This window comes from Paramisgurnus dabryanus, chromosome 15, assembly GCF_030506205.2.
Source record: "Paramisgurnus dabryanus chromosome 15, PD_genome_1.1, whole genome shotgun sequence".
NCBI classification, from domain to species: Eukaryota; Metazoa; Chordata; class Actinopteri; order Cypriniformes; family Cobitidae; genus Paramisgurnus; species Paramisgurnus dabryanus.
In genome coordinates, this window is record NC_133351.1 from 22,251,809 (window position 1) to 22,269,163 (window position 17,355).

Sequence of the window (17,355 nt, forward strand, 5' to 3'; positions counted from 1 at the left end):
CACGGCTCCCGTCTAGAAAGTAGTTTTCAAAATAAAAGTCTTTGGCAAAGGCTGTTTTAAATATGACATAATTCTGTAAACATACTAACCCTTATTTGTGTTGTTTTATTATTTTTAAACCTTAGTGACATCTGAATATCTTGAGAGAGTTCCAAGTCTATTAATATTATATCAATAAAATTATAGTAATATTATAATGTAGCCTAAGTAAAATGTATGTATGTGACTTTGTTAAATCAATGATAACGTTTTATAATCTAATTATGAGATTTTTCAAGTTTACTCATTGATTTCACTTTAATTTCAATATTTGGCATTACCTTATTCAATGAATATCAAGGTTATATTTTCATAGAATGTTCTTTACATCATGAAGAATGATTTTATAAAACTTTTTTATGATTTTATAAAACTAATAAATCACTAAAAAAGTAAATTTTCTTTAGCTGGGTTTTTTCACACGAAACACGCACGCACGCACGCACGCACACACACACACACACGCACACATTCTGGTTTCCATGTAATGCATTTTATACAGTACAATATACATACTGTATATTTTATTCCCTTTCCCTTACCCAAACCCTAACCCATCACAGAAAACTTTATTGTACCTTAGATTTAAAAAAAAAAAACACATCATTCTGTTTGATTTATAAGCTTGTTTCCTCATGGGGACCTCAAGATATCCCCACAAGTTCGCAAAAATACTGGTATTCCTATCTTTGTATCTACATTTATCAAAATGGTTAAAACGTGATACCTCGTAATGTTGTAATAGCTAATTACCTATACAATATTTAAATATGGTATAATATAATGTGGGCTTCTCTTCAAAATGTAATACATTTATAGCAATAACCTTGATTATTTTTTATTATACCACAGGCCTGTTGAATGCTTTATTTTGATTGACTGAGAAATGTTCCATGTGTGCCGATTTTTTTCCTGTAAACCATACCTAACTTTTTAAATGTCTTGAAAATAAGCACCGGGGCAATGTTTGTGGTAACAGTGGTATAAAAGGAATAATTCGTTGTCAAATATTGCTTACGTAAAGTCTATTATCTACATATAAGCTCAAAGTGTGTCTGATCCTGGAAGTATTATTTTTTATTTTTTTATTTGATATAAGTTAATATGTTTGAATGTGACCTGGGCTATTAGAGGAATGATTAAAGGGAACATATCATGAAAATCTGACTTTTTCCATGTTTAAGTGCTATTATTGAGTCCCCAGTGGTTCTATCTACCTAGAGAATGTGAAAAAGATCAACCCAGTAACTTAGTTTTGGTAACCATTCTCTGCAAGCATGTGAAAACAAACAGGTCATTGAAATGTATCTCCCCTTGTGATGTCAGAAAGGGATAACACCACCAGATAATCTGCACTATCAAACACATCACTTCAATTTAGTGCAGAGATAAAGTCATTTGCATTTTAAAGGACCCACCCAAAAACTGCACATTTTTGCTCACTCCTACAACGTGGCATTTTTTACATGCAAAAATAAATTATCTGTGGGGTATTTTAAGCTAAAACTTTACATACGTACTCTGGGGACACCAAATATTTATTTAACATCTTAAAAAAGTATTGTGAAACATCCCCTTTAAAGGGCACATATTATGCCTATTTTTAAAAGATGTCATATAAGTCTCAGGTGTGCCTAGAACAGTGGTGTCCAACATGGTACCCCCGTGCACCAGGTTGCACACACTGATTTTGTGAGTTGCCTGCCAAAGCACATTCTATTAATAGCCTTAATTTTAATATTTATATATATTTTATATTGGCTTCTTTTATGTATGTTCATATTTTAAACAATGATAAAACATATCAACAGATTCAATAAGTAAAACAAAAAAGTTTTGAGTAGACTATATCAAAAAGTAGCCCTCCAGATTGTTTTATCCATTGTGGTAGCCCTTGCTCACAAGAAGGTTGGAGACCCCTGGCCTAGAATGTGTCTGTCAAGTTTCATCTTAAAATACCTCACAGATCATTTGGTATAGCAAGTCAAAAATCCCCCTATTTGGGTGGAAGCAAAAATGTGCTTTCATGTGTGTACTTTAAAATGCAAATGAGCTACAGTTCCTCAATCTCTCACAAACATACAATTAGTGTTTTGGGTAAATAATTGATCTAATTCAATGCTAACAAACATATTTAGAAAAGCTTTTAGGTAAAATTATCCAGTCAGTCAGTGGCTGTGGGCAGGACTTTGTTTGTGTGTGATGTCACATTAACAAGAGAATCAAAACAGCATGTCTGACACTGCTTTTGTTTAATGGGGATTAGGGTTGATGTGTTCATACACATTTCTATAACAGTGGATTTTGCATAATATTTGCCCTTTAAGATTTTTAATGCACATGAACTGGAGTCCTAGAGGTTTTGTGAGGTTTTATCCAAGACACAGAGGTATTAATAATACAAAACACTGAAAAATAAATCCACACACTTTTAACCCCATCATGTATCTACTCCTTCTTCTTTTTATGAGTCTTCCCAAAACACTTCCTACAACAGAACTTGCAACTTTTGACAGTTACAAAGATAATAGTCACTACAATGAGAACGAGGAAGCCGATAACATCCAGACTATGGTACTGTATCCAGTTCAACTCATGGGCAGCAGGTCTGAGATGGTCCGCCCCTTTGTGCCTCATAACAAACTCAGTCCAAAACACAGCAAGGTCCAGTGGCTCAATAGGACGGTCTCTATGGACAGCTGAAAGCTTTGTCATCTTCTCCTTGTAGCTGTGGAGTGAGATATAAAGAATGTTATTAGTACTGTATGCCTTACAATTCTTACAGCCAAGACCAGTACAAATTTCCTTGCTTGGTTATTAATTTGTTACTGCAGATCAACATGATTTTGTAGTTTCATAATTTACAATATTACAGTTTTCCTGTAGCTACACAACACAAAGTTCAGATGTTCCATTGCCAGGTTACACAAAAACTGATACAAAAATACTAAAGTTGCATGAATCAAAACCAATGCAAAACTGTAAGTTGTGTTATTCAGTAGCTAACCTTTTGTCATTGATGACCTTCCTCAGTGCCACCAGCAGTTTTTCTGAGGTCAAATCAAAGATGCTCAGGCCTTCTGCAACTCCTCGAGACACTAAGCGTTGGACATTATCACCCTGGTCTCCAAACAGTGGAAGCATCACCATTGGCACCCCGTTACAGATGCCCTCATAGATTCCATGTGATCCACCATGTGTAATAAAAGCTTTAACCTTAGGATGGCCTATATTCAAAACAACATGATTAGGTTATTATGAGCAGCTAGTGTATTATCAACTGATTCTGTAGTGAATTAGATCGTGCATGATAATTCAAGCACATTCCCAACCATGAAAAAAAATTCTCTTATACATTTTTTTTTAAACCACGTATCTTCCAGGAGGTTTAAAGAACATAAATATACCTAAAAGATCATTTTGTGGTAGCCACTTCATCAGTTTGACGTTCTTTGGGGCATTTTCAGGCACTGGTCCAGTGTACCTCCATAGCACCTACCAATGAGAACTATAGAGGTTAATGATATCCAGATCATCACAAAATGTTATGTCATACTGTAATCTTTAGCATGTGATTACGTTTTCATAAAGGTCTCTTACTGGATCAGTTACATTCTATGAAGTCAACAGAAGAGTCTCTTAAAATAAGCATAAAGCATTATGACTTAATATTTTCGTAGTACTGGGAAAAGATTAATCGTGATTAATCACATTCAAAATAAAAGTGATTTTTTGCATAATATGTGTGTTTACTGAGTGTAATTTTTATGTAAATTTAACCACACATATATACATATAGTCTTTTCAGATTTTTACATTTATATATACTTTTTAAAAAATGTATATATAATATAGGATATATAAAAATATAAATAAATATATACACATGTTAATGTTTCTTAAATACATACATGAATTTGTGTGTATTTATATATACATAATAATTACACACAACACACACATATATTATGCAAAAAAATATTTTATTTTGAATGTGATCAATCGCGATTAATCTTTTCCCAGCACTAATTTTCAGATTTTACATATTTATTTCATGTTTAGCCTCCCATGACATACACACATATCCTGTCAGCCATCTATATGTTTAGTCTTGTTTCTAGTGACAGGGTCATGAAAGCCCGCGTATTGTTGTCTTGTGTTCGTGTGGATAGTCACCTGGCCTGTGTTTTGTGTTATGCGTGCTTCGTGCTCTCCTGTCTAAAGACCCCACCGCTTGTTTCTTTGTTAATTATTCATCATTAGTTTACTCCCTACACCTGTCTTCCCTCATTCCCTAGTTTAGTTCTCTCTTATTTAATGCCAGTTGTATCTGCTGTCTTGTGCTGGATCATTGTGCGTCTTTTGATGTTGTTGTGTGTTCTTGTCTCAGCTGCCCAGCTTATGCTGCGTTTACACCAACCGCGGTAGAGGCGTGAAGCGCGAGTGATTTCAATGTTAAGTCAATATGAAGATGCGATGACGCGCGTCTGGAGGTCCCGCGGCACGGACGAGGCGTTTGGCGCAGAAGACGCGCTTCCGCCTCATTCGCGCGTCTAGCTAGCGCGAATTGAGCCTTGTCCGCGGTACTTGTAAATGGCGAATTTTGTGCCGCGTTAACCAATCAGGAGCCTGCTTGCTGCTGTGGTGGCAGCCCCGCCATGAGTCACTCATTCAACCAACGCTTGATATTGTCCGTAAGCAGTCACCCGAAGCTATACGACACAAGTTCTTATTTCTATAGAGGAGACAGGAATAAAAAGGACCTCGCTTGGAAGAGTGTCAGTGAGGACATTGGGCAACCTGGTAAGTTGTAATACACATTTCACTTTTGAGTCACGTGACGTTTATTAACCCGCGCTGTTTATTTTCACCCTATAGTAAGGTTACCAAATACAAACTGGTAACTCTCTTGATAAATGCACAATCAACATCAGCCATCCTGCAAACAGACAACCGCATAGCACTTGCCCCTCCCACAAGAAGCGGATGTTGCATCTGACGCGCGTCAAATGCTTGCTTTTTCCGCGCGTCTACTCCGCTCTACATGCGCGAACGCATTCAAACTGTTCAAGCAAACAGCTTGCACACTAGGCGCGTTAGACGCGATTTCAACGCCTGAAACGCGGTTTGGTGTAAATGCACCATAAGTGTCATATGTCATGTTTTATTTATTTGTATTATTGCCTTTGTTTGCCCCCCCTCAAGGGTATTTTCTGTTTTAAGTCTTTTGTTAAGACCTGTCTGCAGTTGGGTTCTGTCCTCCAGTGGCGGCCGTTGACAACTTTTTCGAGGGCGCTCAATGGAAGTTCGTCACAACATGTATGTAGCCCCTCAGGTGTGTGTGGTTCATAATTTCAAAATATGTGTGTAAACCTATGTGAATCACGTGTCTTGTCAAAATAATGGCATGCTGCAGATATGTCTAAAGGGTTTTTGATAAGAGAGGTTCGCGTTTGCCAGATACTCGCATAATCTCATGCGTAATCAGCGTGTAATGTTATGGGAATGTCTTGGGTGTATTTTGTGAACGTGAGAGTCTCTTTTATGGTAAACAGTTTTGACGCGTGTGCAGCAGGCTCTTATTTTGACAAAACACATGATGCACATGGTTCACATGACACAACAAACACATATTTTGAAAACACGAGCAACACACATGACACTCCGAACACATCACGAGCCGCCACTGCTGTCCTCCTTTATACGACATATATAGTATACTTGAATAAAAATGCAATTAATATAAATATTTTAGCATGTATACTGTTAACATTGTTATATTTCTTTATCTAACCCTTGCTCTACCCTTATCTTTTAATATCTTAGTATTAATATTTAATATTTTAGTATCTTTACTTACCCTCTGAGGTATCTGCCCAAATGCCTCAAAGAACACACTGGCTTTAGCTTCAGGTAACTGTGAAACCATGGAGCCCAGAGTGAAGACAACAAAACCATGTTCTCCAGATCCATTCACAAACTCTTCCAGCTCCTGCACAAAAGATAGACAGCAGGGTTAGGCACAGAGTACAACATATCTTCTCACTTTTAACTCCACGTGTTCAGTTCAATCAGTTCATGCTCTTTTTTTATGCACACACAGAAACAGCTATCCGGTCCACCAAATCTCCTAAAGCAACATGCTGCAATGATTTGTCCTGTTGGACATTACTGGTCTGATGTGTGTAGTTGACATTTTAACACATAAATATACACAGCTGCACTGTTTGAAACGACTGGTTCAGTATCACCTTTACTCTATAAGTAAGAGTCATTTACCCCATATGTGTACTTAACAGACCGGTATGACAATGTCAAAAATGTTCATTTTGTGAACCTGACCACAAAAAACTAAAGTTCATGTCATTCAACATTAATAGCTTACCTTAGATAAAGGACCTCTTTTAGCACAGTTAATGCCCCCTATTTGGACCATGTTAGGCATTAAGGGTCTGGGGTACTCGAAGGTAAAGTCGTACCTTAGAAGCCAGACTGCACCGTGACTTAAAAGCTCTTTGTAGGTAGTGTCTTTCTGTAGATATCTACTGGCCAGTTCATCAGAGCTTGCAAAAAGCTTCGTGCAGAGAAAAGATTCAACGATTGTCATAATCATGTTGTGTATTCTCTGATGGAAAGTCATCTTATCTGAATTACCGGTGAAGAACCGTGGGACAAAAGATGGAGGAGTGGGGCATTTACCAGCCGCGTCATCCAGTCGACAGGGAATCCCGCGTAAGAAGTAAACGGCGGGAATTGAAAAGTTTTGAGAGATGATGCTGCCACATGGCAGGAAAGGATCTGTGAGCAAAGCATCAAAGCCAATCTCTCTCAAACTTTTCATCAGGGTCTCATTGTACAGCAGCATCTCACATCCTTTCACCTGCAAGTTGGTGAATTCAATCAATTTCGCCACATTGGTAAAAACACTCATGAAATCCGGGGGCTTCTCGAATGCCATCTTCCTTATGTTGTCCAAGTTAAAGTTTAACTGGGCACTGGTGTACGGCACAGGATGACTCTTAGTGATGTAATTACCAGTACCCCTAATCAGTATACTGGTCTCAGGTATCAGGACCACCATTTCATGACCCCGCTGAGATAACTCCTCCACCAGGATCTTCATGCTAAGCCAATGGCTGCCATCCATCGGTATGACAAGAACTTTTCCAGCCTGCACGGTCTCCGAGGAGAAGCAGCATAGCCAGGCTATACTCAGCCAGGCAGAAATACTCAGTGCTCTTCCCATGTCTCAAGAGGTGAACACAATGGAAAGCACTGGCAATGGACTAGTAATGATTTTAAAAGAGGAGTGGCCTTAAAACTAGACTAAGGGGCAAGTGAACATGGGTGGATTGCATAACCTTCAATGTCACATAATAGGCACAGACCTAAAAAATGAATTGTCACCCTACAAGTTAATATTTTCAAATTAACTGCACGAACTGTCATAAGAGTTATCTGTAGATTACTTTCTCAACACAAAGGTAAAGAGGAGCAAGTGTCTGCTTCAGGTTAATATTTTTTAAACACGCAATTGTTTGGAAAAGCCATAAATAGTAGGTTAAAGTTGTTTCAAAATAGGCATATAGAGGTGAAAACAATTCTGCAAGTCACTGTGGCATTGCAGTAGTATAGGAATAGCTCAAAGTGCTCGCAAACACATGGCTGTCACGCAACTCATAAACTCTTACAGAGGGTTCTGAATGAATGAAATGCTTAGATAATGACTTATAAGCACGTGATTTACACATGCCTTTTGCTTGCTGAGTCTTTTTTGCAGTTGCTTTGATTCCTTTGCAGGAAATGTTGTGAAGGTTGCTTTATGTTGGACAAAAGAGCTGACAATCAGATAAAGGCATACATAAATAAAACGATTGCGCATGTGTTTGATAAAAATGTAGTCTGAAAGCCTTTTGCTTTCTGTTTAAAAATATGAATTCATGAAAAACATAATTTTTACATATATTTTGTAGTGCTGGGAAATAAAAAATAAAAAGTTTTCAAAATAAAAGTTTTTTGGCATAAAATGTGTGTGTGTACTCACTGTGTGTAATTATTATGTATATTCAACCACACACACATACATATAGTCATTTTAGATTTTTACATTTATATATTTTTATTTTATTTTATATATAATACAGATTATATAAAAATATACATAAATATATATAAAAATATACATAAATATATAAACACATGTTAATGTTTCTTAAATACACACATGAATACACGCATAATAATTACACAGAGCACACAAAAAAATCACTTTTATTTTGCATGTGATTAATCGCGATTAATCTTTTCCCAGCACTAATATTTAGTTCATTTAATCATTGAGGACGAGATACACATGTATCTATTAAGATTACCAAAAATCTCTCAATCTGATTTGAACACAACAGAAAAGCTACAACAACAATACCAAAGCAATTTAGCTTTTTTCAGTCTTTATAAGTTTTCCTCTCAGGTATAACTTGGGATATCCAGTATTGGGACTTGACTTACTAGAAATATAACTCTGCTATCTCCTGCACACTTATTGGTTATTTTTATTCCAAATTAATCACAGAGATTAAAAATAAGGTGTATCGTCCGAAGCACTTGTATCATGTAATTGTGTAAAGGCCCAAGTATACTTCATTTTCTTACGTGTTAGTGAGCCTACCTGCACAGTCATATGCACAGCCTTGCAAAGTATATTTCAGTCGTACAGGTACAGAACCTTGCAAAACCTCTCCTGGCCTACACACTACATACTCCTGTATTGTTGACAGGACTAATACGTTAATTATTCACATATTAACAGCTTTATAGATGTACAAATTTGTACATATTCCTATTCATAAATATTATGAATTTTGCCATAGCACACCAAAGGCGTTTTCTCCTATGCAATAATAATTACACCACAACATACATAAATTCACAAAAGATATTAATTTTATTCATTCACTTTAATCCACATTTAAAATGCATACGATTGTGAGGAACAGATCAAAATTTGTTCCCTTTATCCAGCAAACTTGATTCTAGTTCTCAGCAGCGACCATAAACGTCAAATCTCGCGTTCGTTATGCATTTAAATATTGCACCTCAAGCTTTATGACACAATGCTTTACGGCAGTGATATCAAACGCTCATTGGTTCTTGAAATTTCGCAAAACATAAGTTATTGTGATTACAATTGTATGTCTACTACGGTTTTTACTTCTAACAGTACATGATTTTAATAAACTGTTTTGGGTAGGTTTAGGAGTAGTACTGTACTAGCGGCTTAAGCTATCTTTTTAATGCTATATGTTACTATTAGTACTAAAATTTTCCTACACATTTCTCTCAATTAAGGTGCATAATATAAAAAATACATTATGTATTTAAAAATGTTTTGTATAAAAAGGGTTTGGGGTAGCGTAAGGGTAACATTATCAATAAAATTGTTAAACTGAAATTATACAGCAATCTTTATGGTATGAAAGTTTTGCAAATGTTTTACGTTTTGTAGCTGTAAAAATGTAATAATGCTACGATTAAATGTTGCAAATACGTCTACATTGAACACTGCAATTTAATATAAAAAGTATGTTTTGTGTTTTCGAAAGTTATGTATTAATACTACGTATTAACAGTGAGACCAGGCTGGTGCATACTATCCTGATGACGAAAATTGTCACTCACAAAAAGTGAAATATACGCAGGCATTAAGAATTTATTTATAAAGACTCACTTCTGACAGAGGATTTGGTTTCTGGCTAAGTGTGGCTCCAATCATGATCATGTTGGGCATCACTGGACGTGGGAATTCCAATGCAAAGTCGAATCGCATAAACCAGAGAGCAGCACGGCTCATGATCTCTACCATGGATGATTTTCTTTGAAGTAAACGTGAAGCAATCTCATCTGCTTGAGTAAATATAGATCCACAAGCCATGGGTTGCAGCAAAGTGTATACCAGGTTCACACTTCTTTGCCAAAAAGACATGTGGTCGGTAAATTGAGTAAAAGGTTGAGGAACATAGGAGGCTGGAGTTGGGCATTGACCGGCAAGAGTGTCGACCCCACATGGATGATTTATTTGCATGTAAATAGCTGGAATGGAGAGATATTCACCAACAATAACTCCAACAGGCTCAAACGGGTCTGTGAGAATAGCGTCAAAGTTGTAGTCTTTCAGATTCTTCATCAGGTCCTTGTTGAAAAGCAGACTCTCTGCGCTCCTCACTGTAAACGTTCGTAGAAAATCCAGTGTGAAGACAAATGTCTGAAATCTGGCCAGGTCTGTAGACACATCAGTGCTCAGAATATTGTTTAAATCTGCCGCTAAGTTCCCTTCTAGCTCAGCTTTAGTGTAAGGCACTGGATAAGAAAGAGTGGTGGTGTGATCTGATGGACCCATACTCAGACTTGCATCTGGGATGACCACCACCACCTGATTTCCTCTCCTCCCCAGCTCTTCCACAAAAGGCTTCATCCCAAGCCAGTGACTGCCATCTGACGGAATAACCAACAGCTTCCCAGCTTCAGATGAACAAAAGAGTAAAAGACTCACAAGCAACCGTACGATAGTCATTCTATCAGTAGTGTGAAAGAAGTCAACAGCTGAATGAGGTTAAGGGTGTGATGTGCACACAACGTTACCATACAGGTTAAAGTACCACAATTCAAAGTGGACTATGTCCAAAGAGTTTCTGCAGTTTGCATGTTAGTACAAAGTATTTATAGGGGTGGGCGATATGACCAAAATCTTATAATATGCTAGGATTCTTTTTATATCATGATATCAAAATGTATCACAGTAAAGTTTTCTTTTTCTTTTAATAAGGTTTTTATGTTACTAATTTAATACCATATAATTTTCCTAATTCTTAATGTATATGATTTAAGGTAGAAAAGTTATTTAGTCAAGAGAGATTTTCTCTCAATGCTATTTGATTAACATGAATGACAGACAGGAGCAAAATTAGGTAACTTCCCCTTTAAGACCAAAGTGCGGATACTGTTACACATGCGGTTTCTTTTTCAACTGTTTACTTTCTCTTACGACTAAATGGTCAAGTTTATATACTTGCAAAGGTGGGAATTTTGATGCATATAAGTATTTAAGGCCAACAAAGTGGTAAAAATGCCACAACCACGAGCACAATAAGCAGCTGATGAGCTGCTTGCACGCTCCTCTCACACAGAAACAGCATGCCCATTTAGCACTGTAGTTTCCAACATCAGTCCAACATCTCTACCAGTTCACAAAATTCGAATGGTTTATCATATTACCTACCAGTTTGTCGCACAAGTATTGATATTTGAATAAAACGCATAATTAAACACCAAAATAACATTATTTTGATGTTCTATAATAGCAAGAGAAAACAAAGTAAAACAAATCAACAGTAAAATTACATGCACTGCTCATGCAACACACGTAAACTTTCTGCATTATGTAAATAATTAACAGAGCGGGTCGACTTATACAAAGACCAGAAACATAATTTGCTTATGTTTATTTATGGAAACACTATCATTTTAGAGATCAAAAGTTCAGAAAAACACTCTCTATGGTATGTTTGCTGGTTTGAGGATTACGTATCAGATTAAGGGAGAGAGGTTATCTCAAATATTCTTCAGCTAGCAAAAATATCAAACATGCAAATTCCACAAAAAAGACCACCTGACCTAGCCAGGGCTTAAACTGGGGACCTGCTTGTGTGAGGCAACAGTGCTAACCCTGAGCGACTGTGCCATACCACCCTAGCATTGTAAGACGAAAGGTGCATGATGAAATGTGATGCTATATAGTGCAAACTTTTTTGACCTGAGAAAGGGGTTCTGGCAGACCAGTCACAGCGCTAGACCAATCACAGTGCTTGCACTTTGTGTAAAATTGACATTGTTGTTTCATTTTTGGGGAGGGGAATCGTTAAACTGACTCTTTCATCCAAACAAAATGAGTAGTAAGAACAAGCAACAGGACAAAACAGAATTCTTAACTTGTTGGCTATTGTGGTCTCTCTGCCATTTGCTTACTATTTTCACTGTTAATAAACGTGGAAAAATTGTGTTATGGCAAAGGCAGAGTTACATCACTTATAATTCTGAAGTTGAACTATAGTATGTAAAATTTACCACAATGGCTTACTTGTGACAAAGGTTTTAATTTCTTGGCTGCCATCCCTCCAATCATGATCATGTTGGGCATCATTGGCCGTGAAAATTCAAAGGCAAAGTCAAAACGCATAAACCAGAGAGCAGCACGGCTCATGATCTCCACCACAGAGGTTTTTCTCTTAAGTACACGTGAGGCAATCTCATCTGCATGAGTAAATAAATATCCACAAGCCATGGGTTGCAGCAGAGTCCTTACCAGGTTCACACTTCTTTGCCAAAAACTCATGTTATTTATAAAATGAGTTAAAGGTTGAGGAACATAAGAAAGTGGACTTGGGCATTGACTGGCAAGAGTGTCAACGCCACAAGGAAGGTTTATTTGCATATAAATAGCTGGAATGGAGAGATATTCACCAACAATAACTCCAACAGGTTCAAACGGGTCTGTGAGAATAGCGTCAAAGTTGTAGTCTTTCAGTTTCTTCATCAGGTCCTTGTTGAAAAGTAGGCTCTCTGCGCTCCTCACTATGAACCTTTGTAGAAGATCCAGTGAGATGAAAAATGTTCGAAACCTGGCCAGATCTGTAGACATATCAATACTTAGAATAGTGTTTAATTGATTTGTTAAGTCCTCTTCAACTTCAGCTTTAGTGTAAGGCACTGGATAAGAAAGAGTGGTGGTGTGATCTGATGGACCCATACTCAGACTTGCATCTGGGATGACCACCACCACCTCATTCCCTCTCCTCCCCAGCTCTTCCACAATAGGCTTCATCCCGAGCCAATGGCTGCCATCAGAAGGAATAACCAACAGCTTCCCAGCTTCAAATTCACCAAAGAGTAAAAGACTCACAAGCAACCGTACGATAATCATACTGTACTAGCAGTGGTGTGAAAGAACTGAATGAGGTTAAGGGTGTGACGTGCAAACAAAGTTACCAAAAAGGTTAAAGTATCACATTTCAAAGTGGACTTTGTCAAAAGAATTTCTGCAGTTTGCAGCTTGCATGTTAGACACCATTAAACACCAAAATTGCATTGTTTATCTCTTGCCATTATAGAATATAGAAATAAAGTAAAACAAACAAAACAAATAATAGTAAAACAACATCCAGAGCTCATGCAGCACACTTAAACTACTTTCTTCATTCTGTAAATAATTAACAGAGCGTATCTGTCCACTTATACAATGACCAGATATTTCATTTGCTGGGGATTATTTATATAAACACTAACATTTAAGAGATCAAAATTTCAGACAAACACCCTCTATGGTATGATTGCTGGTTTGAGGATTACTTTTTAGGGTTTAGGATCATCCCAGGTGAAAAAGTAGTATACTTCCATAATGTACTTAGTGCTCTATTGTCACACACTAATTTTGTAGTTTATATACAAAAAAGTTTAGTACTTTTAAAGATGTTCTTAAGTTTATCTAAGTTTACTTATTTGTGCTATTTTGAGACACCCTGAATATGAACTAAAATGCACTTTTAATATACTGGGCTCTATCTTACACCCGACGCAATGCAGCGGAATGCGCGGCGCAAGTGTCTTTTGCTAGTTTCCACCCTGCGCAATTATCATTTTCACGTTTAGCGCCACATTGTTTAAATAGCAAATGCATTTGCGCCCCCTTTTGCGCCCATGGGCGTTCTGGTCTGAAAACGAGGTGTGTTCTGGCACATTGTTGGCGCGTTGCTATTTTGGGGCAACTAAAATAGACTACGCCATTGACCAACAAAAACCTGATCTAAAGTCTAAAGTCAATGCCGCAATATGTTTTCTGTTATTTAAAGAGCGCATTAGTAATATACACCTATAAACGGGACGACAACGCGGGTTTGCTTATCACATACATGAATGCACAGTAGCACAAAAACGCTTTTAAATATGAAAGATTAAAGGATTGAATGTAAAAGATTATTAGTCTCTTGGACATAAATGAGGACTAATTATGAGATGTTAGAAGGCGCAAAGAGCTGCTTCACCTGCAGCCTGGTAAGTAAATAAATGCTTTGCTTTAAACAAATGCATCTGTTTTTAAATGTTTTTTTTTAAATGCTACCTCACGGATTTATTGTATATGATTACTCTGTACCTATGGATATGGTGAGATGAGAAACAATTTTAAGCAATGCTTAAAAGAAAATAATGACGCTGTCCTAGTGCTGAAATGTGCGGAGAGCTGTTTGTAAATTCTTTATCTCCTGTTTGTTACAAAACAAGTATTTTTAGAGTACAAACCTTTTCTTGTAGTCTTGGGTATTTGCTTTAAATGGCAATGACCGTGGAACAATTGTGTAATGGGAAAGGCAGAGTTGCAGCACTTATAATTCTGCAGTGGAACTATAGCATGTAAAATTTACAATGATGGCTTACTTGTGACAAAGGTTTTAATTTCTTGGTTGCCATCCCTCCAATCATGATCATGTTGGGCATCACTGGCCGTGAAAATTCAAAGGCAAAGTCGAATCGCATTAACCAGAGAGCAGCACGGCTCATGATTTCTACAATGGATGATTTTCTTTGAAGTAAACGTGAGGCAATCTCATCTGCTTGAGTAAATAAATAATCACAAGCCATGGGTTGCAGCAGAGTCCTTACCAGGTTCACACTTCTTTGCCAAAAACTCATGTGGTCAGTAAATTGAGTAAAAAATTGAGGAACATAGGAGGGTGGACTTGGGCATTGACCGGCAAGAGTGTCGACCACACATGGATGATTTATTTGCATGTAAATAGCTGGAATGGAGAGATATTCACCAACAATAACTCCAACAGGCTCAAATGGATCGGTGAGAATGGCATCAAAGTTGTAGTCTTTCAGTTTCTTCATCAGGTCCTTGTTGAAAAGCAGACTCTCTGCATTCTTCACTGTAAATGTTTGTAGAATATCCAGTGTGAAGAAGTATGTCTGAAACCTGGCCAGGTCTGTAGATATATCAATACTTAGAAGAGTGTCTACTTTGCCTGCTACATTCTCTTCTAGCTCAGCTTTAGTGTAAGGCACTGGATAAGAAAGAGTGGTGGTGTGATCTGATGGACCCATACTCAGACTTGCATCTGGGATGACCACCACCACCTCATTCCCTCTCCTCCCCAGCTCTTCCACAATAGGCTTCATTCCAAGCCAGTGACTGCCATCGTACGGAAAAACCAACAGCTTCCCAGCTTCAACTGAATCAAAAAGTAAGAGACTCACGAGCAACAGTATGATAGTCATTCTATCAGTGGTGTGAAAGAAGTCAACAGTTGAATATGAATAAGTATGATGTCCACACACTATTACCGCACAGGTTCAACTTGCGCTTCTTATGCGGACCCTCAAACTTATCAGCATTCTGTTAATAGATAACAGAGTGTGTCCACAAAATAAACGAAAGTTACATTTTGTAAGGTTGAAACTTTTAAAAGTTCAAAAATTGAGGTAAACTCTCTATATTGTACATGCGCTGGATTAAAGATTGCTTACACTTTTAAAGATAAAGGTTTATGCAAATATGTCCTCCTGACATCATTTCCAGGCCATTACTGATGAAAGTGTATTGCATATGGATGATTTTTGATGCAGGTCAAATGTCAGTTATTAAAATACAAATATAACATAATTTTTATTTTCATATAATTTACCCATTTTTTTTCTCTAAACTTTGCAATCAAAAAGCTCTGTAATCAAAAGCATACAAAAAAGTGGCAAAAAGCATTTTTTCACTTGCCTTAATAAAAATAAATGTTACAAATAAAAATGCAGTAAAACAACATGTAATTCTCATACAGCATATTTGAACTTTTAAGCATTCTGTAAATAATTTACAGTAGGGGTGGGCAAAAAAATCGATTCTTAGATGAATCGCGATTCGGACGTGGGCCGATTCTGAATCGATTCACAAATGTCAAGAATCGATTTTTAAATGTTAGTTTGCAAAATAACGTCACGTAATCAGAACCAAAAGGCGGAACTCAACTGGGGGAGCGGTGATGCACACGGACAACTTAAGAGAGCGCGCCCTGCAAGAGCGCATAGCGGAGCTTACAAGAGCAGAAGAGAAAGAACACTTTAAATGCTTGTAGGACTATACTGCATATATCTCTACATTGAATTTAGGGCTGTCACCATTACTCGATTCTTTTTGAGGAGTTTTAAAAAAAATCCTTGAGAACATGTCGCTAAAATAGCGGAGATGCGGTTTAGTGAAACTAACAGTATCAGAAGCATACAAATCAGCGCTACGCTGCCTCTCTCTCCCTCTCGTTTGCTCGCTCACACACACCGTGCGTGTGAATCAGCAACTGCGTGAGGCAAGAATGCGCATCCATGTGAATTTTGGAAGTTAAAGACGACTGAGCTGCAGTGGCCTGGCAAAACACATTTGAGAAGAAAGGCGCAGCAACTCAAAAAGACCTGCATGTTTCACAATTACTCCAAAAGACCATAATGACAATTGTGCGAGTGGAGCAGCAGTTGTGCGATCTACCGGCATTGCCTTTGCAATCGACGTATTGGACACCCCTGCCTAAACCATCCGCTGAATGTTTAGATATAACATGAATATACTTCTGTAAAAATATGCACATAGTTTGTTATTCAGTCGCTGGGTGCGCTGCATTATATAAATACAGTAATACTGCCAATCACTGTGTATAATGATGATGATTAGACGCTTAACGTTCGTGGAAGTTAATGCCGGTTAACATATAGTATTAATATGTCACGTTAAATTAATATTTTTACTGGTTTTAATGTCTTACAACAGAAACAGGACATGTATGTATATAAGAATGACATTATTTATCCCTGGTTGCATTAAAGTACAGTATATGACAGTTCAGAGACTAGCAAAAGCGCAAACATTAACCTGGCTTTGAAAGCAAATGCGACGTAATGACGTCACAGATATGCAAATTAGTACGTCAAGAATCGATTCTGAATCGAATCGGGACCCTAAGAATCGATTCTGAATCGATTCATGAGGGTCCAAGCGATTCCCACCCCTAATTTACAGAGCATATCCACTTATAAAATTAACTGACACATTGCTACACTAGTTGTTTTGAAACTAGTAAAAAAGAAAAATAATGTTGGCATTAAAATCAGATCTCACCTATCATTTACTGCCGAGTAATTGACATAGTCATAGTTTAACTAGGCACTAATTATGGTGAAACTTTTCCACCTACCGACCTACCTATATTAACAATGTCTCCTTCCATA

The 17,355-nt window shown here is 37.3% G+C and overlaps 1 protein-coding gene across 5 annotated transcripts in view; it reads right to left on the reverse strand.

Annotated features, from left to right (window-relative positions):
- Positions 1-2,397: 2,397 nt before the first annotated feature.
- The window catches only part of LOC135731053 (UDP-glucuronosyltransferase-like), a 51,886-nt gene continuing 36,928 nt past the window's right edge, over positions 2,398-17,355 (reverse strand). The window contains exons 1-5 of one of the 5 annotated variants that reach the window (XM_065249013.2): positions 14,524-15,416; positions 5,900-6,031; positions 3,447-3,534; positions 3,047-3,266; positions 2,398-2,767 (exon numbers count right to left, since the gene is read on the reverse strand). In XM_065249013.2, coding sequence (XP_065105085.1) covers positions 2,488-2,767; positions 3,047-3,266; positions 3,447-3,534; positions 5,900-6,031; positions 14,524-15,366 — 1,563 coding nt within the window. In that variant the 5' untranslated portion in view covers positions 15,367-15,416 and the 3' untranslated portion in view covers positions 2,398-2,487. Of the gene's footprint in view, positions 2,768-3,046; positions 3,267-3,446; positions 3,535-5,899; positions 6,032-6,424; positions 7,301-9,766; positions 10,625-12,172; positions 13,031-14,523; positions 15,417-17,355 lie in introns of those variants that run through there. The other 4 variants (XM_065249012.2, XM_065249014.2, XM_065249010.2 and 1 more) reach the window with 4 other exon arrangements.